The 27,981-nt window shown below is 37.7% G+C and overlaps 2 protein-coding genes across 4 annotated transcripts in view; one reads left to right on the forward strand and one right to left on the reverse strand.

The window, feature by feature from the left end:
• Positions 1 to 27,981, forward strand: part of LOC139166905 (uncharacterized) — a 984,072-nt gene that overhangs the window by 885,573 nt on the left and 70,518 nt on the right. The window lies entirely within an intron of this gene.
• Positions 28 to 27,977, reverse strand: TMCO3 (transmembrane and coiled-coil domains 3). 3 transcript variants are annotated; one of them, XM_070751129.1, is made up of 13 exons: positions 27,936 to 27,977; positions 22,016 to 22,839; positions 19,952 to 20,131; positions 18,425 to 18,616; positions 16,237 to 16,365; positions 13,499 to 13,591; positions 11,473 to 11,659; positions 9,885 to 10,002; positions 7,962 to 8,157; positions 6,133 to 6,283; positions 4,699 to 4,778; positions 3,380 to 3,529; positions 28 to 810 (listed from the first exon to the last, which is right to left on the reverse strand). In XM_070751129.1, the coding sequence occupies exons 2-13, from the start codon at positions 22,535 to 22,537 to the stop codon at positions 697 to 699; spliced, it is 2,112 nt and encodes a 703-aa protein (XP_070607230.1). In that variant the 5' UTR covers positions 22,538 to 22,839; positions 27,936 to 27,977; the 3' UTR covers positions 28 to 696. The 3 variants fall into 3 exon arrangements, with proteins under 3 accessions (XP_070607230.1, XP_070607229.1, XP_070607228.1); XM_070751128.1 differs by having other exon boundaries at positions 27,596 to 27,977; XM_070751127.1 differs by lacking the exon at positions 27,936 to 27,977 and adding an exon at positions 24,464 to 24,481.

Raw genomic sequence — 27,981 nt, forward strand, 5'->3', positions numbered from 1 at the left:
GTTTTTTTTCTCATTTTAAGAAAATACGTAGTAGTTAATCATTTATTCATACAGAAAGGCCAGATCATGACAGCAAATTCTAATTCTGCTATATATCTAATGAATAGAACTACAAACTTAAATACCCCCTAAGAATATTAACAGTTTAATTAACAGTTATCAGTACAAAAAAGATGTTGGTAATCATACTTTTCTGATCGCTATTAACCATGTTTCAGACCACAAATCATTATAATAATAAATCATTATTACAGGCAATTGTTTTTAAAAATATTGTAGCGAGATATTTTTAGGAATATAATTTACAGTTCTCAGAGCAGTGTTAAAACCTGTATTTGAATGAAAAACTTATATTGCTTTGAAAAAAACTTTTGTGACCAATGTTTGACTAGATACTAATTGGGTGGTTTTTTTTAACAGTACCACAGGCACTATAACTATTAATTTGCTGCATGGATTGGAAAATAATCCTTTAAAAGGCACATTAATTATTGGATTTATAGATTTAAAAAAAATAAATCAAATTTGGGAGAAATCTATTTAACAGATATTCAGTATTCTAAAAATCAAAATGTATTATGAAAAATGTTACATTTTTGTTTTATGAACTGAAACCAGTATAAGGCTTATAGTAACCTAAATGAAATGTATTATCTAAAGAGGCTTCCTTCTCTGGAGCATGTGAACTAAAGATTTTCAGGAATATAATCGTCTTTCAGATCTTGGTACGCATTTCATAATTGCAGCTCTCCACAGTGCTGGCGCAAGCAACTGACTTAGAGTAGTCACACTCAGTATAAGGAGGTAGACCTAGAAATTGGAAAATAAAACATTATCTACATTTTTTATTTACAGTTAAAGTCAGGAGCACACTGTAAGTGCTTAAACCTAACAGGCATTGTAAAAACAATATAATTGTGCTACACCTGGACACCTTGTTCAGTTTGAATACTAAGATTTCGTATTCTGGGATGCCCTGGCAATGGCAACCACCCCAAGTCAGGAGATGTCAGCGTGCAATTTTGACTTGCTGAAGGGACAAGGACACAATGAGAAACTTTTCTATGTTACATTTCTTTATTCGAATGGCCTTCTGGGGAAGCAATAGCATACTGAAGATAGCTCCACGTAAAGTGGAGCCAACAACTGGAGCAGACTGAAAAGCCAGCAAATGGAGAAGGAAGAGAACTCAGGATTATCCACACGTTTCCCATGAGGAGACTGTAAAGCAGTGGAAGGTTTAGAGACATCATGGCTCAGATTCTTTAAATGGACACTAACAATTATAATTAAAAGAAGAGAGCCATTGATGCCAAATGGAACAATGGAACTTTCTTGACTAGGAGCGAATGAGTGGACTTTAAGAATTTGTTTGTTGATAATGTAAAAAAAAGAATAAGATCTTTTGTTGTAGTATCAGAGAAAGTGATAAGTTCTTAAAATTGTTTGTAGTTGTCTCGAGGAAGAGGAAGTCATTTATTTCTTCCTTCTGTCTGTCTGTCTGTCTGTCTGTCTCTCTCTCTCTATATATATATATATAGAGAGAGAGAGAGAGAGAAAGAGAGAGAGAATACATAAATAAATAAATAAATAAATAAATAAATAAATACATACATACATACATACATACATACATATATTCATTCATTCATTCATTCTTTGGCTTTCTTGCACTTTTTAATTTAATTTTTCTTTTAAAATGCTTTAGAATGTACTTTTATATTTGTAAATTTAAATAAAAATTATTATATAAAATTGAATGGACTGATCTGTGACCAATTCCTTTCCTAGCTTCCTCATAATTTCATTCATTTATTGATTTATTCATTTTTCTATCGCCATCCATATCAGTCAATGACTCTGGACAGCTTGATTATAAACTCTTTCAGACACTCCTAATCTGCTATTAGTCCAGTGCTATTTATTTTTATTCAAAGACTCCAGAACTGCTCTATTACTTCAATATTAGCCTTCAGAGTGTACTCATATCCACTTAATTTTCCAACTTCCTCATAGATTTCAGATCATTAAAATGTCGGCAATCCCCTTTTGCCATGCTTTTAAGACTTTAAGATTCAAATATCAGACAGTTTAAAGAGCTGCTGATGCTATGTCATGAGAACAGCTAAGGAAGAGCATTCAAACACCCTGTCCCCATCCCCCCACCCACAAAGCTACTAATCTTTTGTAAGCAGAGAAATGGCCAAAGTCTGTTATGTTATACAGGTATTATGATACATAACCAGGAACACTACTTTAGAATATTAAAGATGATGTTTCTGCTCAGAGCAGAAAATATGACAATGAGAACTTAAGCCACATTAAGAAATCACACATGATTTTTACCCTTCTTGGCTCATACCAATGGAAAATGTAGGGGCAGCTTTCATTCATTCCCCCTGAATGTCTTACATCCTCTGGAACAATGTCAATAAAGGCAGTCCTTGACGTATGACCGCAATTAAGCCCAAAATTTCTGCTGCTAAATGAGGCATTTGTTAAGTGAGTTTTGCCTCATTTTACAACCTTTCTTGCCACAGTTAAGTGAATCACTGCAGTTGCTAAGTTAGTAACATAGGTTAAGTAGCTTCTAGCTTCCCCTTTGACTTTGCTGGTTAGAGGGTCGCAAAAGGGGATCATATGATCCCAGGACATCACAACTATTATAAATCTATTCAGTTGCCAAGCATCTGAACTTAACCATCACATAACCATGGTGATGCTACAATGGCTGTAAATGTGAAAACCGGTCATGGGTCACTTTTTTCAGTGCTGTTGTAATTTTGAATGATCACTAAATGAATTATTATAAGTCAAGCAATACCTGTAGAGGTCCAGAGGAATGTAGTGGGAAGTTAAAAATCACTTAAGTGCCTCCCCATCTAGAACTGCAATCCTCCACTTTTCCAAATTACTAGCTTTTTATTTATGGAAATTGAAGTCTGCATCTGATATTTTGCTAACAGTTTTATTATTTCTCAATACACTGTTCAGTGTTCAAAACTTCGAAGCTGATGTGTACTAATGTATGTGACTAGGGAAACTAATAAAGTCTGAAAACTGAAATTTTTTTGTAGAAAAATAAAACACTGCCCTGAGAAATTGTAAACTGCAACAAGGTGACTAAGACTTTCTCTTCCCACAAGTAGCTTCTATTATAATTATACACACACACACACACCCTTTTTTTTCATCCATAAGGAGAATATTTTTTAGTGGGAAACTAGTTTGAAAGAAAATTATTTATCAACTCTCCTTGTCTATTTGTTACTATTTCTTGAAAATAAAGTGAAAAAAGAAAGTATAGAATGTCTAGTTTGGTATTGTATTATATCCTTTAAAATGTTAAAAAAAAACACCTCTTCCAATCATAGCTCACCTCTCGAGAAATTATACCCGCTCTGCGTGCTCTACTTCCCAGAACAAAAGAAAACTCACTGACTTGAGCCAAGCCGGCTGATACGATCCATTTGATATATTGGCTGCTCTTTGGAAGAATCATAGAAAGGACAAGTACTGCTAGGAAAAACTTAAAGAAAGAGAGTGTTTTTAGGAAAAAAACTGGAACAAACAAGCTTATCTTTTAAAAAAAAAATGTGTACATATATTTAACATGTTGACACATATTAAAAGGGATAGTATTGTCATAAATGGCATTTTGCGATCTCTCATACAGTCAGTATGTACTGCAGTCTCCTATCTAGATGACTCCATAAAGAGAAAGAAAAAGAAGAACCTTGAACTAAATTCTGGATTGCAATACATAGAACAGGACGGTAAAATATGGATTAAAATCAGGCAGACACAGCCTCCTGAAATTTAACTTGGTCTATTGAGATATTTTGTTTTAAGTGCTATGTTTGGATAGAACCATTCATTACTAGCTTCAAGGGACATGGGATTTAAGCTGTAGATTTACAGATAAAAAAAATAAAAACTGCCAAAAAATAGTCAAATACTCAACAGCCAATTTGCTCTCAATTAATTCATACTTTTAATTGTACTGAGACATGCTAGAGAAAGAATTAATGAAACACTGCACTCATAAATCTGTTTCATATTATATAATTATATAATATAAAAATCTATAAATATCTGTAACATACACCTGACACATATTTTCAACACCTACTAGGTAAAATACAATCTTGTACTTTAGTGCCCACAACTGATACTTAAATAACATCAGAGTATTAAACTGTATGCCAGCCCTCTATTTCTGAAAATAGAGAAAACAGCCTTCTATTTCTGAAAAGACACCCATTGTATATACTAGTAAGTTGGGTTATTCTTGCCAGTTGTCTTCTATACATAACATCTCCCGGAGATTAGAATTGCCCCCACCCTCCTTGTCTTTCGTAAACTTCTTAAAACCCATCTCTGCTGCCAGGCATGGAGGAACTGAGACATCTCCCCTGGGTCTATACAGTTTATGCATGGTATGTTTGTGTGTATGTTTTCTTTTTAATAAGGGTTTTTTAATTACTTTTAATTATTAGATTTGTTATATATTGTGTTATTATTGTTGTGGGCCGCCCCGAGTCTACAGAGAAGGGCGGCATACAAATCTAATAAATAAATAAATAAATAAATAAATAATAATAATAATAATAATAATGTGTGGCATGCATGGGGTGGGTAATCATACGCAGTATAAATCTACAATTAACACCTAGTCCTATTAGAAAATATTAATACCTTCATTATCACCACTGAAAGTGTAAGAAACAGCAGGACTGTGAGTTCATATATTACAAAAGTGGGAAATACATGAAGACCTGCAAAAGAAAAAAAAAGAAAAGGAATGTGTCTTATTATTTTTCCTGACAATTTTATCAGGCTTTTTCCAAGTCTGAAATGGAAAAATATGTGATCTTCATTTCCAAAACTTTGAAAGATAATACAATACAGTGATCCCTCGATTTTTGCGATCTCGATCTTTGCGAAACGCTATATCGCGATTTTTCAAAAAATATTAATTAAAAATATTTTCCCACCCAATGACGTCACTCTCTTCCTTTCTCATCTTTCTTTCTCTCTCTCTTTCTCTATCTTGCTTCTTCCTCTCTCACACTCTCTTCCTCCCTCTCTCATCTCTTTCTTTCCTTCTCTCTCTTTCTCTATCTCTCCCCCTCTTGCTTTCGAGCGGCGGGCGGGCAGCAGCGAGGAGCCGAAGATCGGGGTTTCCCCTTTGCGTGGGCGGCGGGGAAGACCCAGGGAAGGTTTCTTCGGCCGCCCAGCAGCTGATCTGCTCGGCAGCGCCGCAGCAGCGAGGAGCCGAAGATCGGGGTTTCCCCTTTGCGTGGGCGGCGGGGAAACCCCGATCTTCGGCTCCTCGCTGCTGCGGCGCTGCCGAGCAGATCAGCTGCTGGGCGGCCGAAGGAACCTTCCCTGGGTCTTCCCAGGTGTGGAAGTAAAAACACCATCTGCGCATGCACGGCCATGGAAAACAGGGCGCGCATGCGCAGATGGTGTTTTTACTTCCGCACCACTATATCGCGAAAAATCGATTATCGCGAGGGGTCTTGGAACGGAACCCTCGCGATAATTGAGGGATCACTGTATATCAATATTTAGTCTCATATATAACACTGTTGTGGAAGAAATATTTTCTGAAAATGCCTTATCTGTAATCCTTTTGGGGGGGTTGTATGTTCAGGATTATTGTCTTAATTTATTATTGTTTCCCCCCCCCCAGCATTTTTGGCAAAATTTACCTATCTAATTGATAATCACATTTATGAATACCTGGTTTTAAATCATTTTCTAAGGTTTTAATACTGTTTAGGTTTAATAATTGTCTAAAATATGCTTTAGAAAATATCAGTAAGGTGTCAATATGATTCCAATAAATGGCTAAAATGCAGAGAAGAACAAGAGGTAGTGATGGCCGGTACCATTTATCCTCTTGTTAACACTTGTTTCCAAACAAAGTGGAAACTGAATATTGCAATAAATAAGTCCATATACTTTTATTTACATTATTATACTATGTCTCTTTTACATCAGCCATTTCTAATTCCAGACGAGCAAGATAAATTTTCCTAAATTTAGAAATTTTGTATTAAGCTTCATGCTTGATAAATAATATCATTTGTTAAATTTCATTTATATGATTCTGTTATAAATTACCTATAGATGCAAAGAATATGATAGCAAGAAAGTCACGTATTGGTTCAATACAGGATATAACCTCCTCAGTAACCATGTGACCCTGAGAAGAAATAAGTGCTCCTGCCAGGAAACATCCCAATTCCATTGAAACATCCAATAGCTCTGTGAGCTGTTAGGAAAATGGAAATACATAAAATTAATCTGAATGTTCATTTATTTTCATACATTCAATGTACTCTTTTATTCATATATCAGATTATATAATTAGGATTACAATAAAAATGTTGCACCTAACCCAATTATAGGAACTTTAACTTGAACCCATGACAATTAGCTATGCAAAATCTTATGGACTTAGATACCTAATCTCCATTTTAAGTTCAAAAGCGTATAATATCTATGTTTTTGACCTGACAAGTCAGATAGGTATTACTGCAGAGTATATAGGGTCTTACCTCCAAAGGACAATTCCATCTGTCCGTCCATTACCCTAGGGGGAGAATCACTGGCCCCCTCAGAGAGGGTTCACAACTTGGGCATCCTCCTCGACCCACAGTTCACATTAGAGAAACATCTTTCAGCTGTGGCGAGGGGGGGCATTTGCCCAGGTTCGTCTTGTGCACCAGTTGCGACTCTACTTGGATCGGGAGTCACTGCTCACAGTCACTCATGCCCTCATCACCTCGAAACTCGACTACTGTAATACTCTCTACATGGGGCTACCTTTGAAAAATGTTCGGAAACTTCAGATCGTGCAGAATGCAGCTGCGAGAGCAATCGTGGGCTTTCCCAAATATGCCCATGTTACACCAACACACCGCAGTCTGCATTGGTTGCCGATCAGTTTCCGATCATAATTCAAAGTGTTTGTTATGACCTATAAAGCCCTTCATGGCACCGGACCAGATTATCTCAGGGACTGCCTTCTGCTGCACGAATCCCAGCGACCAGTTAGGTCCCACAGAGTGGATCTTCTCTGGGTCCCATCAATTAAAGAATGTCGCTTGGCGGGACCCAGGGGAAGAGCCTTCTCTGTGGCGGCCCTGGCCCTCTGGAACCAACTCCCCCCAAAGATTAGAATTGCCCCCACCCTCCTTGCCTTTCGTAAGCTGCTTAAAACCCACCTCTGCCGTCAGGCATGGGGGAATTGAGACTTTCTTCCCCCTAGGCCTTTACAATTCTATGCATGGTATGTATGTATGTATGTTTGGTTTTTTATATTAATGGGTTTTTAATTGTTTCTAGCATCAGACTACTATTGTACACTGCTTTATTGTTGCTGTTAGCCGCCCCGAGTCTCCGGAGAGGGGAGGCATACAAATCCAATAAATAAATAAATAAATAAATAAATAAATAAATAAATAAATAAATAGATAGATATAATATCCTTTTCTGACTGAAAAATGGTCATGACTCATAAGTCACTTTTTTCAGAACCGTAATTTTGGATGGTCATTAAGTGAACTGTTGTAAGTTGAGGACTACCTTTATCTGATTTGAAGAAATCACGGTGTCGTCCTAGCCCAGTGTAACTCCTGTTAACGTCTAACGCCTATTTTATGCTGATTTCCAATCTAAATTCTAGCCAGGTTCAAAGTGCTTAGCTTTTCAAGATAAGCAAAGTATTATCAACTTGGATTTATCTGATCCAATTTGTAATAATCCATTTATAAATGTCAGTATGATGCATTAATGTAATCAAACTGGAAATTTATCAACAATTTATCATAATTTCTATGATTGAAAGCTATATTTTCATCTACAATTATTTATAACTTTTCAACTATAATAAATTAATATGGTACATAGGCAGCACATCAACAAATATAAATATTTGTAAAAATTACCATTAACATAAGAAACATGAAAGCAGATATCCCTAAAACTAGAATTTCTTTGTTTCCTTTGCTTTCTATATGCAACTTGCGGTAGTAGGGTCCTATCAGATAAGTCTTTAAAACAAGACATATAAGCAGGACAGCAGCCAGGGAGAAGAGGATTTGTCCAATCAGCATCAATATTCTTAGTATTTCCTTGATGATGCTAGGAGGGGGGGAAAAGCCAGAATCAATCTCATGATTCTAAATTGCTCAATTTATTACAAATGTATTATCAAAAACAGATATTTTATAATTTTTATAATTTTACTCCAAAAGAAAAACATGATTGTTTAAGATGTAACTGTTTCATGTTATAGTTTTATCAAAGAATAAATGTTTCTGAGTTGGATTTGACATTTAAAATATACGATGTAACATTAAAATCCCTTAAAAGACAATACAAAACAATTTAAAACTCAAATTAAAAACAATTAAAACAGTTAAAAAACCATACATATCATTAATGGCCGGATCCCAATGGTGTATCATCGGCCCCAGGTCTTTACAGCTTTCCGGAAGGCCAGTAGGGTGGGAGTAGTTCGGATCTCAGGAGGTAGCTGATTCGAAAGAGTCAGAGCAGCCAAAGAGAAGGCCTTCCCCGTGGGCCCGCCAGCTGACACTGTTTTGCTGACGTGACCCTGAGAAGACCAACTCTGTGGGTCCTTACCAGTCGCTGGGAGCTATGTGGTAGAAGGCAGTCTCGAAGATAGTCTGGCCCTAAGCCAGACTTTCATTTTCATTATAAACTCAGTTTCAGCTGACAAAGTGATACTCTCTGCATTTCTCAACTTGTTAGAAATTTGCCCTTCTATTTTTATTTTGAATGCCATTTATTCCATTCCTGCTATTGTATTCACTGAATAAGATAAACATAGATTAATATGTATTTTTCACTCACTCCCTTCCCTAGTCTGATGCTTGTTTTTCTATTTCAAATCTTACTGTAGCAGTCTTTTCTCAACTGCAATTCTCAGAGTTCATTTTAGCAGGGTTTATTAAACTGGTTGGTATTACAAGAATTCTAGCAACTAAAGTCTTTCCAACTTAGAACCAATATCTCTTTATGAACATTAGAGGACAGGCTTTTCAATTCTGTTTTTGACAGCAACCTAAAGAATTAATGAGGCAGCCTTTTTCACTGAAAACAGGGATATTTACCACTGCTAATTTACACAATGGTCTCTTGAATTTTACAATCTGGAAATCAAAATTAGGTGTTATTATTATTATTATTATTATTTATTAGATTTGTATGCCGCCCCTCTCCGTAGACGTACCTGTTAGGCTCACACATTCTATCCATTACACGACAAAATCTTACTGTAATCAATAAAGCAAAAGTAGTCTTCTCTCATTTTCCAACTTATGTTAGCTGATCTTGTATCTTTTAAATTTTTTTGAAACTTGCCTGTTTATATCACTGAATGTCCTGTTAATCATATCTTGCTAGTATACCTACTCTCTTTAAATTTCTAAGCAAAATTGCAGAATCAAAGAACTGAACTACTCCAGACCAGTTGCAAGGGTTCTCTTTGAAAACTTTACTTCAGCATTCAGTATCATCATTCCAGACATTGGTTTTTTTTCTAGATTTGGGAATTCTTTCTCCTAGGCAAATTAGTTTATCTCATTCTTGCAATGACTCTCTTGACTTTTACTATTGATTATTCTTAGCTTCATTCCTCCACTTTTTTTTTTGCAGGAATAACAGTATCAGAAGCTCCCTCAAGAAATGGTATCATAGGATCTGAAGATCTATAGCAAATTGATTAGTAAATGTGAAGTAATGGACATAACAAATTAAATGTTCCATATATATTACCCAAGGTTTCTTTTGCAAATTGTCAAGGTAAAAATATAATGAACAATGTAACAGCTTAGGTTAATTACCTGGAATGTGTGCCAAATCCAGCTTGAATAAAAGTTGGCATGACAGCTATGAATAAACCAAGCTGTACATCCTGCATCACCAACATTGCAAGGAGAACACTGCTATAATCAATTTCACCTGTTAGGCAAGAAACAGTCACTAATGTGAGACTTTAACATTTTACTTAATAAGAATTGTCTAATTTCAAAATTAATTGATCATGTAAATATCTGTACTTAGTATGTGTGGCTTTCAGTATCCAGAAATCAATTACCTTTTATTCCCTTGCCCTCAAGCAAGCAGTTTTAATATTCTGTACATGTTTAAAAGCCTCTTATTTATTTAAAATGCTTGAATGAGTGCTCCTTTCAGGATGCAGAAATACAGTAAAAGGAGATGCCTGTTTACATTCTTCAGATTGGAGTCCTATTTCTATTCCATTTTATATGCTGCAATCCATTAAAGTATTCAAAAACTATCCTATGTTGTATATTTCTCTGCTATTTCTTAGAGATATTTGATAAAGTGAAAGCAAAATATGCATGACAAATAAGGAATAATTAATTTGTCACAATTCAGTTTTCTATTCCTTTTTCTTAAAGAAGGGGAATGAAAACAACTCTTACTTTAATGCCACTCTCTATAGTAGTAAATAAATATGCAAGAGCTTGCTGGCTCTTCAGAAAAAATAGGTATCCTCCTCTCTGCTACCTAACTATTCTTTCAAGGATTTCTATGCCAAGCCAAAAGCTTCAGGTGTAATTTTACAAAATATATGAAATTATTCATTCTGCAGTTACAGATACTTCAATAAATAGGAGGAATCTTAAGACTTCAAAAAGTAAACTGAGACTTCTTGACAAGATATGAGAGACATATAGCCATTTCCAATGTCTTCTCATGGAAAATACATAACGTTCAATCATATGTATTTGAAGAAAATGAGTATATGGACTGGACTGAACTCCCTTTTTCATTATTCACCTTAACTGAATGACTGCAGCTTTTTGTACTACAGAAGAAGTAAAGAATCCTTTTTTCAATCATATGTATGACCAAATTTAGTTTCATTATTATTTTAAACTTTTGCCAATGCCAGAGGAAAAAACAAAGATTCACTAAATATAAAATTATATGCATTGATATATTTACTTGAGTTTATGAAGATTATTTACATCATATATTTGCAAAATTATCAAGCCTGATACTATTTGAGATACAAAGCTTCAATTCCACAAGTGCTGACAATATTTAGTACAAGACAGCATCAAGAAATATGCTTGCCATATATAAAGAATACATATTATTTCATGTTTTGAGTTACTGATCTCAATCATTCAGAGCAATATAGAGATTTGGTGTCACTAAACATTAATACAAAGTGTTCTTCAAAGGGCGATCAACTGATTAATTAGATAAATATATGTGATTGGAATAACTAAGAACATGTTCAAAATTGTAATAACATTTCAAAGTTAACTGTCAATTAAAAGCATTTTTCTACAGCAAAAAACAAATAATCAAAAATACTATTTACATCCATTTTAAAAATTCTTATATATATGTTCCTATGTTTATATTTTAATGAAAAAGTTCCATTGAACTCACCTTCTTTATCTCCGCGAGCACTCCCTGCAAGGAATCTAGATACCAATGGTGTGCTTGATAATGATAAACAAGTAGCAATGAAAACACTCTGAGTTGCTCTGATTTGTAGCAAATGCCCCCAGAGTAAGCCAAATGTAATCATCAGGAGCGTCATGTAGCAAGGTCCTTGCAAAGATATTTTCCATACCTTTGAGAATAATTGAAACATACAATTGAATTTTAGCATTTTCCAATATTATTTTCAATGGAATACTAAAGCCTGATTATAAAAAGTGTGCAACTATTTAAGATGCTAAAACCTCTTTTGTTTCAAAATTATTTTTGTTGCCAATGTTTGTAGATGTTCAAAATACTGAAAAGCATAAAGTCCAACACCTCTTTTTTTCTTGATGATACAAAGTTTGGATAGCTGTGTATCAGTGAAAACTCAAAGATGTTTAAGCTAATAGAAAGATTCAAAGAAATCTATTATTACCAAAAGAAAACAAGGCTGCAGTGTTGAGAACTTTTTCTTCTAGTCAGAGCCTTAAACATAGCAGCCCATTTTGGCAATAATCTGTATTTAAACTTTCTAATTACTACTATCATCATTATATCACTGTCTCAAATACTACTATATATTGGTCCAACATTTGGATGCTGTAATTTTGGAATAATAGCAATGCTGTAATATATGGCTGATATAGGTGCACTTAAAATACAAATGACAAAAATGTGTTATTTTGTTAATCAGCAATATTTCTTGCAAAATGATAACCAACCTATAATCAAAACTTATGAAATCCAGTCCAAACCACTTGAACAAACTTGATGTCTTCTAAATGTGTGGATATAACTGCTAGAATTCTTGACAATGACCCAAGGAAATATGGGAAGTAAGATCTACATAGATATGTACTGCCCCCTCTCTTCTAGTGTTTCGTAAAGCTCTTAAGACCTACCTCTGCCAGCAGGTATGTGGGCCATGAGTGATGAGATTGTCTCCAGTCAATACTATGTACGACTGAATTGGATGAATGTATATGACTATATATGGGGTTTTTAATACTTTTTAGTAATTTGTGTAATTCTTTTATAGCAATATAGATTTCTTTACATATTGTTGCATTAATAATGTTGTACGCCACCTTGAGTCACCTTAAGAAGGGTGGCATAGAAATCTAATTAATAAAATAAATAAAATACATGTTCAGAGGGTACAACAATTTCCAGTTAAAAATCTCAGTGGCTTACAGTTGAGGAAGGTGAGATTAGTGAAAAAAAGTCAGTCGTTTTTCCCCTAAAAACCCCCCTCCTGACATCACTTCCCCTTGTGCTTCAAAAATCAATATTCAACTTTACACAGAGTTCCATTTATGGCAAATTATACCTTTGCAGTATATAGAAAGTACCCTTCTGTTTGCAAATTCTTCTATTTAGACCTACTTTTTACTGTAGTTTTAATTGTCTTAAGCTTTCCCTTTTGCTAAGTTCTTACTAATTTGACAAGGACTCTGTTCAGCTGTGCTACTGTAGATTTCAGATTTTGACTTATATACATGCTTATATGACACTTTTTTCCTTCCATTCAAACATGTCCAATTGTCAAAACATGCCTGGACAAGTCCCTGCAGTTTTCTTGGCAAGATCGAGAGAAAGTCACTGGCCCAAGGTCATCCAGCTGGCCTTGTGCTTAATGCGGACAACAACTCATGAGCTCCAAGTTTCTAGCCTGATGGCTTTAACTACAACAGTGTTTCCCAACCTTGGCAACTTGAAGATATTTGGACTTCAACTCCCAGAATTCCCCAGCCAGCGAATGCTGGCTGGAGAATTCTGGGAGTTGAAGTCCAGATATCTTCAAGTTGCCAAGGTTGGGAAACACTGAACTACAACACCAAATTGCCTCTCATATGACAATTCCTTCATTTTAAAAATCATGTATCAATGGAAATGAGTCCAATGCTCTTCCAGATATGCTAGGATTCATATTTAAAAACAATTTATAGTTTTAATGTACCGTACTATAAGTTGGATGGAACAATACCTTTCTTAGCCTTTCAGGAGAAAATTCCAGACCAACCAGGAACAATGTGAAAAATACACCGAATTCTCCCAATGTCTCTACCTGCACAATTGACTGAAAAACATTCTATTCAGTATGTATAATCTTATTATAACATTTGCTTAAAATTTTCAACTGGACTGAATTCCTACAAAAAATATCTAATCACAATAACCATATTTCTTTGCATCTAATATACCAGGGGGTAGGGAACGTTGGCTCTTCTCTGACTTGTGGACTTCAATGCCCAGAATCCCTGAGCCAATCATGCTAGCTCAGGAATTCTGGGAGTTGAAGTCCACATGTCATAGAACAGTCAACGTTCCCTACCCGTTTCAACTTACAGTCACAGTTGAGCCCAATATTTCCACTGCTAAGCAAGGCAGTTTTTAAGCACCCAATTTTAGAATCTTTTTTGCCAGGAATCTGGCTTCCCAAATTGACTTTGCTTGTCGGAAGTTAGAGGGGAAAGTCACATGGTAATCACATGACTCCAAGACAGCCCAACTCTCATAAATATATGCCAGTGCTCAAATTTTGATCATGGGGATGCTGCAACAGTCGTAAATGTAAAAACTGGTCATAAGTCATTTTTTTCAATGCTATTATAATTCAAACAGTCACTAAACAAATGATTGAAATTCAAAGAGTATATGTATTCTGTAATACATTTTAAAAAACCTATATAATGGCCAAATATATTATTTTACTTGCTACTGTTTATTTGCTAGTGCTTATTATTAACATAACATATTCTTTACAATGGAGTAATATATCTTGAAATTAAACAGGGAAATTGCATAACATTTTTTAAATTCAGATTTTTTTATATGCTTACTGAAATTAAAGTGATTAATTATTATTTTTTTTGAATTAAAAAATTCATTGCTTATGATAATTCCCTTTTCAATTTTGGATGAATGTTGCCTAACTCCTAATCTTCAAATAATAAATACTTATTGCAGATAGTCCTCGATTTATAACCATGAGACTAACATTTTTGTTGCTAAATAAGGTAGTTGCTGAGTGAATTCTGACTCATTTTATGACCTTTTTGCCACAGTTAAGTGAATCATTGCAGTTGTTAAATTAGCAGCATAATTGTTAAGTGAATCTGGCTTCCCCGTTGACTTGTCTTATCAGAAGATCACAAAAGGTGATCACATGACACTTGGGATACTGCAATCATCATAAATATGGAAGCTTCCAAATTTTGATCCTATGATTATGCAGTCTATGGAGAGGGGCGGCATACAAATTTAATTAATAATAATAATAATAATAATAATAATAATAATAATAAATAAATAATGATATCTTTCATTGGTCATAAGTTTGAAAAACAGTCATAAGGATTTTTTTCAGTAACATGGTAACTCTGAATAGTCACTAAACAAATGGTTTAAATCAAGGACTTAATATAATTAAATATTCAATTTCATCTAATTCAACTTTTATTCCTTGAAACAGAAAAAGTTTATTTTCAAATGCCACACAGAATATCACATTTAATTTCTGAGTAGCATGTTTCTCACAAATACACTGCTCAAAAAAATAAATAACACATCCTAGATCTGAATGAATGAAATACAGTGGTACCTCAAGATACGAACCCCTCGTCTTACGAACAACTCGTGATATGAACCCGGGGTTCAGAAAAAATTTGCCTCTTCTTACGAACTTTTTTCGAGTTACGAACCGGCGTTCGGAGACTGCTGAGAAGCCGCGCGGCCGTTTTAAAAGGTAACAGCCGGGCGGCGGGGCTTCCCAGAAGCCTCCCGAACGCCGGTTCGTAACTCGAACAAAGTTCGTAAGAAGAGGCAAAATTTTGGTGAACCCCGGGTTCGGTTTGGGAGACTGCTGGGAAGCCCCCCAGGCCAGCTGCGACCTTTTAAAACAGCCGCGCCGCTTCGCGGCTGTCTCCCGAAGCCGAACGCGGAAGTTCAGCTTTAGCGTTCAGCTTCAGGAGACAGCTGGGAAGCGGCGAGGGTGTTTTAAAAGGTCGCAGCCGGCCTGGGGGGCTTGCCAGCACCCCCCCGAACCCCGAACCCGGGTTCGGGGGGGTGCTGGCAAGCCCCCCAGGCCGGCTGCAACCTTTTAAAACACCAGCACCGCTTCGCAGCTGTCTCCCGAAGCCGAACGCGGAAGTTCGGCTTTAGCGTTTGGCTTCAGGAGACAGCTGGGAAGCGGCGCGGCTGTTTTAAAAGGTCGCAGCCGGCCTGGGGGGCTTGCCAGCACCCCCCCGAACCCCGAACCCAGGTTCGGGGGGGTGCTGGGAAGCCCCCCACGCCGGCTGTCACCTTTTAAAACAGCCGCGCCGCTTCCCAGCAGTCGCCGAAAGCTGTTTTTTTGCGGGGGTTTTTTTGGTTGCACGGATTAATTGACTTTACATTGTTTCCTATGGGAAACAATGTTTCGTCTTACGAACCTTTCGTCTTACGAACCTCTTCCTTGCACCAATTAAGTTCGTATCATGAGGTATTACTGTATTCTCATTGAGTACTTTGTTCTGTACAAAGTTGAATGTGCTGACAACATTTGAAATTTATTGTCAATCAGTGTTGCTTCCTAAGTGGACAGTTTGAGTTCACGGAAATTTGATTTACTTGGAGTTATATTGTATTGTTTAAGTGTTCCCTTTATTTTTTTGAGCAGTATATATTTCTTCCAGATGCATTCTGATATTTAAGAACAAGTACCACCCCCCAACATACTCTTACCTTTATACTGTTTAAACCGGATGGTCCCAAAAGTACTCCACAGATAATGTAGCCAAACATTGTTGGCAATCCTATTGTTGTGCATAGCCAACCACAAGGCAAAGACAGCACTCCTATTGTCACAATATCCTAATGAGTAAAATAAAAATATATTACTGATGAAAAGATCCAGGCAATCAACGCAACCATCCTGCAACAAAGTAATTCGCTCACAATTCATCATTGTTCACCATCTATTATTGATTATGTTCTAAGGTTATGTCATTCTTGAGACTTTACTTGAAAGTAGACAACCTGTGACCTTTTGGGTCTGAAGATACAGTGATCCCCCGATCATTGCGAGGGTTCCGTTCCAGGACCCCTCGCAATGATCGGTTTTTCGCGAAGTAGCGCTGCGGAAGTAAAAACACCCGGGGGATCACTGTATAGCCTTCCCTAACAGAATGATCATGGATGGGTTAAAAAGCAATGTGACTTCAAATTTCCTGTCAGCTTCACCACTGACTTTTCTTGTAGGAAGCTGACAGGGAGTGTTGCAAATGACAATCATGTGACTGCAGCTGACTGCAGTATCATAGCAATGTAGCTGCAGTAAAGTGGCCACAACTTTGCCAAATTTCAATCCATGTGAACCACTGGTCCTGGATTTGGATTCATTCTATAAATTAGTTCATTTGTTCTATGTAGATTTTAAAACGTTAGCCTATAATGCACCATTTCACCCAATTGAAGGTTACAAACAATTAAACTGGACAGTTTTAATACATACAGGGGTGAATTTTGAATGTGTTTTCCTACAGGAAACATCTTAATATGATTTATTTTAAAGCAATCTTTCCAAAACTTGACATTTTCCAGCTAGCTGGATTTCAATTCTTAGACCTCTTCAGCCAGTAATTAAAGAGAATTTGAGGAATTGAAATCTCATATCTGGAAGACATGAAGATTGGAGAACATGGTTCTAAAATAATATCTAGAAATTCCAGCATATCATTTCTTGCTAGTTGTGAAACCAGTTGAATGATTTTGAAATGAACCATGGGTCATACTTCAGTGATTTATTACAATATAAACTTAGTTCTCTACTTCACTCGGGTGGTCAGATATTAGGAGACATGGTTTATCTGAAGGGATTATGTCATAATTTAAGCACTATCCTGATGCCATTGGATTCATTATACAGGACAACATGGAAAACAAATTCTCCTTTCATACTTTTGCATAAAAATCTATTTAACTTAAGAGATGGCTTTTCCAAAATGAGAAAGAAGTGCACCTAGAAAGGGGTCAGACAAGGACTGACTGAAAAAATGCTTGGTACCTTCTGTTCTTCCTAGGCTTCTTCTGTGAATGCTGAACAAAGTGGCTCTTATCTTGTGCACGTTTTAACAGGAATATTGATAAGATCATCAACAAAGGATATTACAGATGATTTTCTTAGATACAGATGAGGATTATTATCTGCAGAAATTTCTATGAAAACTAGGATTTTTTGACCAATCTATATCAAAGGCAACTTAAAGTGCATTTTTGTACCTTAAAGGTAATCAAACTTTTTGAGACTAAAAATCAAAGTGCTGCCTTTATTAAAGCAAATATGATTTTAAATTGTTTTGTAGCTTAATCAAATTGTGTAGCTTATCAAATTTCCTACCCAGTGGGATCAATAATACATTTAAAAGTAAAGTTACATTTCTTTACTTTAAATCTAATCCAAATTATTCAAGAGGATATTCAAATGCACCAAATGCAGCTGCTTGTCACATCCACATCTTATGGCAAACATATTTTGACAGATAAATCCAGGTTTCTTATTGAATGATGCCTCCCAACTGAATGATGAAGCTGAATCCAGAAGAATTATGATTGCCTATAAATTCAACTATATAATGGCAATTTACATAAATAATATTACTGGATTCTCAAAGAAACAGACTAAGTTCAGAATACTCGTTTTCTACCAAAACTTAGACAATATTTTATTGCTTATATCTCTTAAGTTTCTTTTTAAATAACAATGCATATCAATGAAGGTAGCAATGAGATGAATTCAGTAATCTTATTTGAAATTCTTGATTTACCACAAAATTTTTCTTCTGTTGAGACGTATAGTATTGCACCATTCAAAGAGAAATAGATAATGATAGATTTTTAATATTATTTTCTTCATCCTTTTGTAGCATGTTACCTTTATAAAATGATGGTCAGCACGTGGAATGGTTGAGTCTCTGGGCTTTGTAAGAATATACTGATTGTTTTGTGAATCAATAAGCATACTTAAGCCCAAATCATCTTCCACTTCCCTTTTTGAAATATTTCTTTTGCTATCCGCTTCATCCTCTTCCACTCTTAAAACAGCTTCAAAATTAACTCCTCTTACCTGCCAATGAAATAAAATTCTAATGTTTCATTTATTTATGGCAAAATTCAGTGTCCTGACACTGCGACTCCTATTTACAAATACTGGATGTTCTGGTTTCTGGTAGAAGTTTAGTAATTACAAATAACTCTCATTAAATGCATCATTTCATGAATAAAGCAATTCCGCTTTCTTGTACTTCAACACAATCCAGACATCAATCGGTCCGTTATCTCTCTTCTAGCCACATTCCTCACATTCCTTTTCCTGCTTCACTTAGACAAGATTATTTCCTAACTACATAGCTATAAAAAACAGCAACACTGACTAAATACAATACAAAATACTTTGGCTTACTTTAGCGTGGCGGAAAAAAACCCTCCATATTTATTTTCAGCAACGTTGAAACTCCACCCTTCTTCTCCACTAGCCCCCTGACGTGCCAAATACCTCACTACAACATTTAACCCATTCCTCTCCTTAATATCTTCTTCCAGACCTTTGCTCTCTACGTTTCTGAATCCTTCTGAATTTAGGGTTAACCCAGCACGCGTCTGATTCTCCCTCGCTAGATCCTGAACTCATAGCCCCATCCTGTGGCTGGCCTCCCACCTGTTCCCGTACCTGTAACCCCGGGCCCCCCACTACTTCATAAACACTATCTGAATCTGAGTCCTCAATATCTTCATCATCCTCCAACTGATCAAGAATATGTACAACACTGGATAGTTTTATTCTCTTCTACTTCCTTCCATCCTCCCACAAAGAACTGACTGAACAGATTTTTGAGGATTTAGTGAGCCTGATGAGAAAGAAAAAACATCAGAAGCCTTTGGCTGAATAAGGAAGATAAAATCAATTTTTTAAAAAAATTCCTTTACCACATTGTCATGAGATTTAAAAAAAAAAAACCAATAAAAACTATTAAAGCATGCAGACTATACATCTATTCCTTCTGGATGCAATATTTTTCAAGTATATATAAGCACAGTCACTACAGAATTTATATTTTCAGTTTATATTGCTGTATCATATATTCAGGGTATATTATCCTTAAATATTTATTATTTCACTGTTATATTTTCAACCTCAGGATATGTAAGCTATTTTTTACAGCTACACAGAATAGCGCAGTTATACTACTTTTTATTACTTTCCTATTTCCTCATAGTGCTGAAATATATTTTGATTTTTTTTAATTCCTCCATACTTTATAGTCTTTAAAAATTACATTCCAACAAGTAACATAATAATTGCTTTTTATTTTCTTTTAGAAACTTTTTTGGAAAACTATGAGAAAATAAAACATAAATTATCCCATTTACAGCTAGAAAGACAGCTTCTAAATAAACTTACTGACTTGTTGTCATCAAAGGCGTGTTCTCCTATTTCCTCTTCTAGTCTATCAGCTGCTTTTCTTACATCTTCAAGAATTTCATCAAGAATAGACAGACTTTTATTTTGATGCTGCATGTTTTTCAGGGCTTCAGCTTGATGCTTCTCTGCTGCTAAAAGTTCAACATATTCTGTTTCCTCCTATCAAAATATATTAAGGGTGAATGGTTACTCAAAGATCAAATGCTTTGTCAAATTTTGACTTTAATGAAAAAATCTGACTTCTGAAAAATCACAGGAAAACTTTTTTTGCCTTCAGCTATTAGTAGCAGCAAGCTACTCAATAAAATTGGGCGATACTTTACATTTCTAAAATATTGTTTTGAAGATGAGAAAGAGCTAATTTAGAACAGACACAAAAAAACACAAAAACACAAAGCAATGCAGCTCGGCTTGTATGCTTTTATTGTGTTGCATAAAGTTATGGGGAGATAAGATACGTAGCCTAGCACAGTGTTTCCCAACCTTTTTTGAGCCGCGGCACATTATTAATATTTTCAAAATTCTGGGGAACACTGAAGGGGGGGCGGGGGGCGGGGCTAAAGAAAAGTTTGGACAAAAAAAATCTCTTCCTCCATTTCACTCTATTTCTCCCTCCCTCTTTCTCTCTCTTCCTTCCCTTCTTTCTCTCTCTCCATCCCTCTTTCTTTCTTCCTCTTTTTTGCTCTTTCTCTCTCCCTCCTTCCCTCCCTCCATGTCTTTCCCTCTCCCTCCTTCCCCCCTCTCTTTCTCTCTCTTGCTTTCTTTCCCTCTCTTTCTCTTGCTTTCTTTCTCTCTCATTCTCTCTCCCCTCCTTTTTCTCTCTCTCTCTTTCTCTCTCGTTCACCATGCCGGCAACAGAGAGAAAAAGAAAGAGAGAGAGAGAGCTGGAGAGAGAATGGAGGGCGCTGTTGTCTTCGCCTCCGCCCGCCGGCTCTGCAGCTAAGAGGCAACAGCAGCCATCAGCCTCCTCGCCCTCCCAGACGTTCCCAGCGCCCGGCCACACGCCGCCTCCCGTTAGCCCAGCTGACCTTTCCCTGCTGCCGTTTTCTCTTCATGGCGCAAAGCCACACAGTCCCGGACTCCTGGATCGCTCGCTTTTCCAGCCAGCAAGCGCGGCGCGGCGCTTTCCTGGGCAGATGGCTTTGCTGACCAGAGAAGCGAGCGATCCGGGAGTCCGGGACTGTGCGGCTTTGCGCCATGAAGAGAAAACGGCAGCAGGGAAAGGTCGGCTGGGCTAATGGGAGGCGGCGCGTGGCCGGGCGCTGGGGACGTCTGGGAGGGCGAGGGGAGCCGGCGGGCGGAGACGAAGACAACGGCGCCTTCCATTCTCTCTCCGGCAGCGAAGGAGAGGGGGCGGATCACGCCCCAAGATAGGAGGCGGCGGCGGAGGAGGAGGAGAGTGGGCGGATCGGGCGGGCAATGGGGCAGGGCAGAGAAGCCAGAGGCGCATTTGGCCAGAGGCACCGTGGGGAGGCAGGGGCGGCCGCGGCTCCCTTTACTCCTACTGCCGGACCTCCCCGCCCCTGCCTCCTTTTTCCCGCCTTCCTTCTTTGGGGCCCAGCCGGAAACAGCTGCATCGGGCAGAGTGGGAGCTCCAGGTCGGAGGCACTGGCGGTCCGGCACTGGCAGTGCCCCGCCCACCTGGAGCTTCCTGCGGCACACCTGACCGTGTCTCGCGGCACACTACTGTGCCGCGGCACACCGGTTGGGAAACGCTGGCCTAGCAAACCATAACATTATGCTGTAATCTAAGGTGAGAAAAGCATGCACATGAATGTGAGAGAAAGATGATACCTTCCTCTGCCCAGGCAGAAAAAAACAAAATGAAGCACGTATTGGGTAGGGTTATTCTAGCTGAAGTTCTTTCAGATAGCAAAACAAAAAGGCTTTTGTAATCGTTCAACACTACACATTCTTTGTAAAAGGGATGCAATGTTGAATGCTGGGTTGCAAAAGAGTAGGATTTTCAGCTTTGGGTTTAGCTATCTGTTCATGCTTCATCTTTGTAAAACATTAAGAGTCTGGAGGTCCCAAAGAGCTTACCTTTATTGCGGCCTCTCTCAAAGCTTCCAGCCGCTGGCGACTACTTTCCTTCATGTTTACAACATCTTTATAGTCACCTTGCAGAGCCCTTTGGAGCCCATAGATTGCTTGAAAGACTGAATTTTCGCTTTCATTTAGTTCTTTTTGAAAAATTTCAAATGTATGAACCTGAAAAGTCCTCTCTTCCAATGACAATCCTGAATCCTTTTCCACTGCTCTTATTGCACTTTTCAGTTTGTTAAGAACCACGTTCTTTTGATGTAAAAGTCCAGATAATTTTCTGCAGTTTTCTATAAGCCACTGTTTCTTCTGAGTAATAGCAACTCCTCTTCCACGATGCAGCTTTATTGCATGTTGCACTATGTCCTCATGTTCTGCATGGGTTATTAGTTGGCAACAAAGCAGTAAGGCCAGTACCCACAGTGAAATAAATCCAGTTATACTCATTGTCCAGTTTTTATTACAGGCTGTGGAATGCCACTTAGAAAATATGCCAAACTTTCTGTCATAAGTCTTTTGCATTTCAAATATGCATACAGTTAGACCACTTAATGAGTGTTTCTCTATAACACATTTTAGGACCTCTGAATTAAATAGGAATTCAAATTTTGGCAAACATGAGGAAAAACTATGTTGGGTTCTTCTTTGTTCACATTTAAATTCCTTTGCATTAGAAATACCTTCTTTCTTTGCCTGATTTTGATCCAAAACATAACACCAGTTAACATCTTTCAAAGCTGAAAGGTTGAACTGAAGAATATCCTAGTCTCTTTTCCCCTAGATAGGGTTGTTTCTTCATATGTAGATAATTGATAGTACCAGGACTGTATTTAAAAAAAAGAAAAGTAAAATGGTTAATTTTTTCAATCATTAAAATTCAAAGTTTTATTTAAAAGGGATGAATATTTCTTTACGCATACCCATATTAATGTTCCTTATCAAAAATCTATCTTCCTATATGATTGCTTCCTCACTTCTTTCTGCCATTCAAACACATATCCCAAAGGACTCTCATTTCATCTTTTCTGTTTCATTCATATTGTTTTTCCTTCACTTCCACTTTCCAATATATCTTTTCCAACCATAAATGTTTTGCAAACTACCATAAGTATAAGAGCTAAAACAAACAAAGAAAAGGGGTGTTGCCATTTCTTGATCTAGTCATAATGAATTTTAGCTCTAGCCTTACCCACAGTGCTGGCTGCTAACTGATTACAATAGAACATAACCCTTAATATCTAAAACAGTATTTTCTCGTTCAAGGGGTTCTAGGATAAACTCTTCCTGGTTGGTTTTTCCTCCAAATCTTATTCTGCCTTCACATTATCTTAGAGTACCATAATTACAAAATACCTGCATATATCCCCCCACTACTCAACCTCTCTTAAAAAAATTTTTTAAAAAAAACTTTATTGAAATAAAATTAAATGAGAAGTTGGCATACTACAACATCATATTTATTAAAATGCTTCAAGACCAGTAGGCTTGCTTGGAAAATCAAAAATGGTGGATTACTCTGCTTTGTTCAGTGGTGTGTCTACTTGGCCAGTTCTATGAGCAAAACATAAGTGAAATGGAATGATAAGGACTATCTTTAGGGTGGTGGGTAGGATACAGTGTGAAGCAACCTCATTATGGGAAATGGTGACTATTATAGCTATGAAGTTAGTAGGCAAGATTCATAATTCCTCATTGTGAATGCACAGCATATTCTCAAAATTCCAAAAGTACCCCCATCCCCATATGTAAAATATTTAAGATCAATATTTATGTATTCATTTATTGGCCTTATACGCTGCCCCTCTCCATGGACTTGGGGCGGCTTACAACATTTTGATAAAAAGATATATAAAACATTCCTAAGCCAATTAATAGAATAATTTAATTTAATGTATACTGTACACTAATTTAAATTGTATAGTTCTTGCATTTAAATTTCCTATAGCCATTACCCTATCATGTTCTTATCCTATCCATCTATTCCATATTAACTTGTTTGTCATGCTTATTTTTCTTATCCTGTTCCTGCCTTCCTTTGAGAAGGGCGTTTTTGTTTTTTTACTAGAACAGTTCACATTTCTACTTAAGTTTCCTTCTTTATATTTGTCAAACCACTGAGACTATGCATTCAAGATCTCCTTGTTCTGCAGCATTTTTAGCCTGTTTTCATTCTACAATCTTCAGTAGCACGGCTACAATATGCAGTCCAAATTTTACCCTCTACTATTGCTGATTTTGTCTTCTGCACATTTACTATCCTGTTCCCATAGTGTAAATGTGTATATTCCAGCTATTTTTGGTACTTCTAGAGTACACATTTGTTAACCTTTTAATTCATAGGTAGGATTTTTTTTTTAGTTCATAATAACCAATTATGCCATACACTCCTGTAATGCATTCTCAATGCTGACAGAAAAGACCATCTTCAAGCAAGATCACAATTCTTACCCATCCTCATTACTAATATTGCAAACATGGGGAGTAAACTGGACTGTGACTTATCAAAATTATGGATTGCCAGCTGCTACTGATTAACTCTGGTAACTGCTTGCATAGTTATTTGCTTAACCGAGTCGGATCTAACCTTAAGCTAATATAGATGTTGAAGCAGTAAATCCATATTACAAAGGGTATTTTTGAAATGTTCATTAGAACACCAGTTAAAGCAAACAGAAAGGAATTGGTAGGTGTACATACACTTCTATATAGCTCATTTCAAGAATCATTTGAGGTTACCAACTTGTCTTTTTAATTAGGAGTCTTGGGGTGCAGTGGTTAGAGTGCAGTACTGCAAGCTACTTCTACTGATCACCAGCTGCCAGCAATTTGGCAGATCAAATCTCAGTAGGCTCAAGGTGGACTCAGCCTTCCATCCTTCCAAAGTCAGTAAAATGAGGACCCAGATTGTTGGGGGCAATATGCTTACTCTATGAAAACCACTTAGAGAGGGCTGTAAAGCACCGTGAAGTGGTATATAAATCTAAATGCTATTGCTAATATTGATGGTTATTTATGCAAAGGACAATGCATAAATCCATCCTGGTGCTATTTAGTGGGCTTCCATCCTCCAAGCCAGCAAAGTTGAGGAGGATAAATCACTGTTTGACCTACACACCTGAAAAACACCACAGGGAGAAAAAGGCTGCTCAAGAGGCATTTCTCCCACTCCCTCCTAAGTGTGCGGAATTGGAGCGAAGCTGCTGTAATGAAACCCCCATCAGTATTTGTGGCTAGGGTTTATCATCAGCGTCCCGGTAGGCCCAGATTCAAACAAAACCCAATTTAGAAAAGCCTCTTTTTCCATTCCAGGGCATATTTGAAGGGGAGGAAAAAAACAGCAGCTGCAGACACGGTCTTTGCTAATTTCTACCAAAAAAATAAAGAGAAAGGAAGAGAGAGGGTCATTTAAGGGCTCCTGGGCCTGTTTCCATTCCTCTCCCTCCCATCCCAATTAAAACCAGAGTATCCTGGAATCTACTACCTGACTCTTTGGTTTTTTCCCCAAAACCCTAAACACTTTAACCTTAGATTGTCTACAGTTGACTTCACCCCATTCCTAAGACGTCTGTAAGGGCATGCATAAGTGTACCATTGTGCAGGAACGGTAAGCATCTACTGCATCCCATCCCTGTCCTCCTGTCCTGAGCCTCAGCGGCGCAGTGGTTAGAGTGCAGTACTGCAAACCACTTCTGCCAACAGTTTGACAGATCAAATCTCATAGAAACATAGAAGTCTGACGGCAGAAAAAGACCTCATGGTCCATCTAGTCTGCCCTTATACTATTTTCTGTATTTTATCTTAGGATGGATATATATTTATCCCAGGCATGTTTAAATTCAGTTACTGTGGATTTATCTACCACATCTGCTGGAAGTTTGTTCCAAGGATCTACTACTCTTTCAGTAAAATAATATTTTCTCATGTTGCTTTTGATCTTTCCCCCAACTAACTTCAGATTGTGTCCCCTTGTTCTTGTGTTCACTTTCCTATTAAAAACACTTCCCTCCTGGACCTTATTTAACCCTTTAATATATTTAAATGTTTCGATCATGTCCCCCCCTTTTCCTTCTGTCCTCCAGACTATACAGATTGAGTTCATTAAGTCTTTCCTGATACGTTTTATGCTTAAGACCTTCCACCATTCTTGTAGCCCGTCTTTGGACCCGTTCAATTTTGTCAATATCTTTTTGTAGGTGAGGTCTCCAGAACTGAACACAGTATTCCAAATGTGGTCTCACCAGCATTCTATATAGTGGGATCATAATCTCCCTCTTCCTGCTTGTTATACCTCTAGCTATGCAGCCAAGCATCCTACTTGCTTTCCCTACCGCCTGACTGCACTGTTCACCCATTTTGAGACTGTCAGAAATCACTACCCCTAAATCCTTTTCTTTTGAAGTATTTGCCAACTCTGAACTGCCAATACAATACTCAGATTGAGGATTCCTTTTCCCCAAGTGCATTATTTTACATTTGGAAACATTAAACTCAGTAGGCTCAAGGTTGACTCAGCCTTCCATCCTTCCAAGGTCGGTAAAATGAAGACCCAGATTGTTGGGGGCAATATGCTTATTCTTTGAAAACCGCTTAGAGAGGGCTACAAAGCATTGTGAAGCGGTATATACAGTGGTACCTCTATTAAGAACGTCTCTACTTAAGAACTTTTCTAGATAAGAACCGGGTGTTCAAGATTTTTTTTGCCTCTTCTTAAGAACCATTTTCTACTTAAGAACCTGAGCCCGGAAAAATTTCCCAGGAAATTTGAGAGCGGCAGGAAGGCCCAGCCAGTTTCCTGCCATTCCCCCTTTAATCACAGCCATCTCTGGCTTTTCTGGGCTGCCAGAAGAGCCTTTCATTGGCGCTTAGGAAGGCTTTGGTAGTCCAGAGCGAACAAAGCATTTTCCTATCTCTGGGCGCTTGGAGAGTGAATAAACCTCTGCCAGCGCCCAGAGAAAAGAAAGGCTCCCTTTGCTCTGGGTAGCAACTGTCCTCTTCTTCCTCCTCCTCCCACCCCAATTCCGAGCTTTTATTTCTTTCTTAATGGGTTTGCACACATTATTTGCTTTTACATTGATTCCTATGGGAAAAATTGCTTCTACTTACAAACTTTTCTACTTAAGAACCGGGTCACAGAATGAATTAAGTTCTTAAGTAGAGGTACCACTGTATGTCTAAATCAGTGTTTTTCAACCTTGGCAGTTTGAAGATGGGTGGACTTCAACTCCCAGAAGGGAGTTGAAGTCCACCCATCTTCAAACCGCCAAGGTTGAGAATCACTGGTCTAAATGCTATTGCTATTGTCCTAATTTACCTGTACCTAATTTGCTTTTGTTTACATTCATACCAATACCGGCTATCTTACTTACTTACTTATTTGATTTCTATGCCATTTATTAATTAGATTTCTATGTACATATTTAAATAAATAAATAAATAAATAAATAAATAAATACATACATACATACATACATACATACATACATACATACATACATACCCACTCCGACTCTCCCAGCCCTATAAACACCCCAAAGGGGCCACCGCCCCTCACCTTTTCTTCACCCCTCCAATCCGACCTACCGCTATATTTGCCGCTCTCCTCCACCTCTTCCTTCCCTCGGACGCGCGGCATCGCCTCAGGCAGGAGAGCCCGAGCCACGTCCCCATCGCCCAGCCGCCCTTCCTCCTGCTCTCAGGTGCCCAATGGTGCTCCCTCAGCCCTCCCCCATCAGAGCGGACGGCGGTTGAACGGCGCCGCCCTTTAACAGCCAAGCCCAGGCCACCCTTCGGCCCTCCCTCAGCCGCCCGGCGACCCTCCCGAGTGCCACGCGAGACCGGCGGCGGCGGCGGCGGCGGCCTGGGGGGAGGGGGGGGAGGAAGCACAACTCCGGATCACCTAGCCGTCGTTTGCCTCGCTCACCCGGCTTTTGCGCCTCCTGGGGATTGTAGTTTCCGGGCCCTCAGGC

Source organism: Erythrolamprus reginae, chromosome 4, assembly GCF_031021105.1.
Source record: "Erythrolamprus reginae isolate rEryReg1 chromosome 4, rEryReg1.hap1, whole genome shotgun sequence".
Lineage (NCBI taxonomy): Eukaryota > Metazoa > Chordata > Lepidosauria > Squamata > Dipsadidae > Erythrolamprus > Erythrolamprus reginae.

What these genes read in the sequence shown, in the direction of transcription:
- TMCO3 (XM_070751129.1), bottom strand. Translation starts at nt 22,537, where the DNA reads ATGCAAAAGACTTATGACAGAAAGTTTGGCATATTTTCTAAGTGGCAT. An exon ending in CTCCTGAAAGGCTAAGAAAG is followed by an intron (nt 11,660 to 13,498) that starts GTATTGTTCCAT and finishes TTATTCTCAAAG; the next exon opens with GTATGGAAAATATCTTTGCA. An exon ending in TGCTCGCGGAGATAAAGAAG is followed by an intron (nt 10,003 to 11,472) that starts GTGAGTTCAATG and finishes CTTGCCTAACAG; the next exon opens with GTGAAATTGATTATAGCAGT.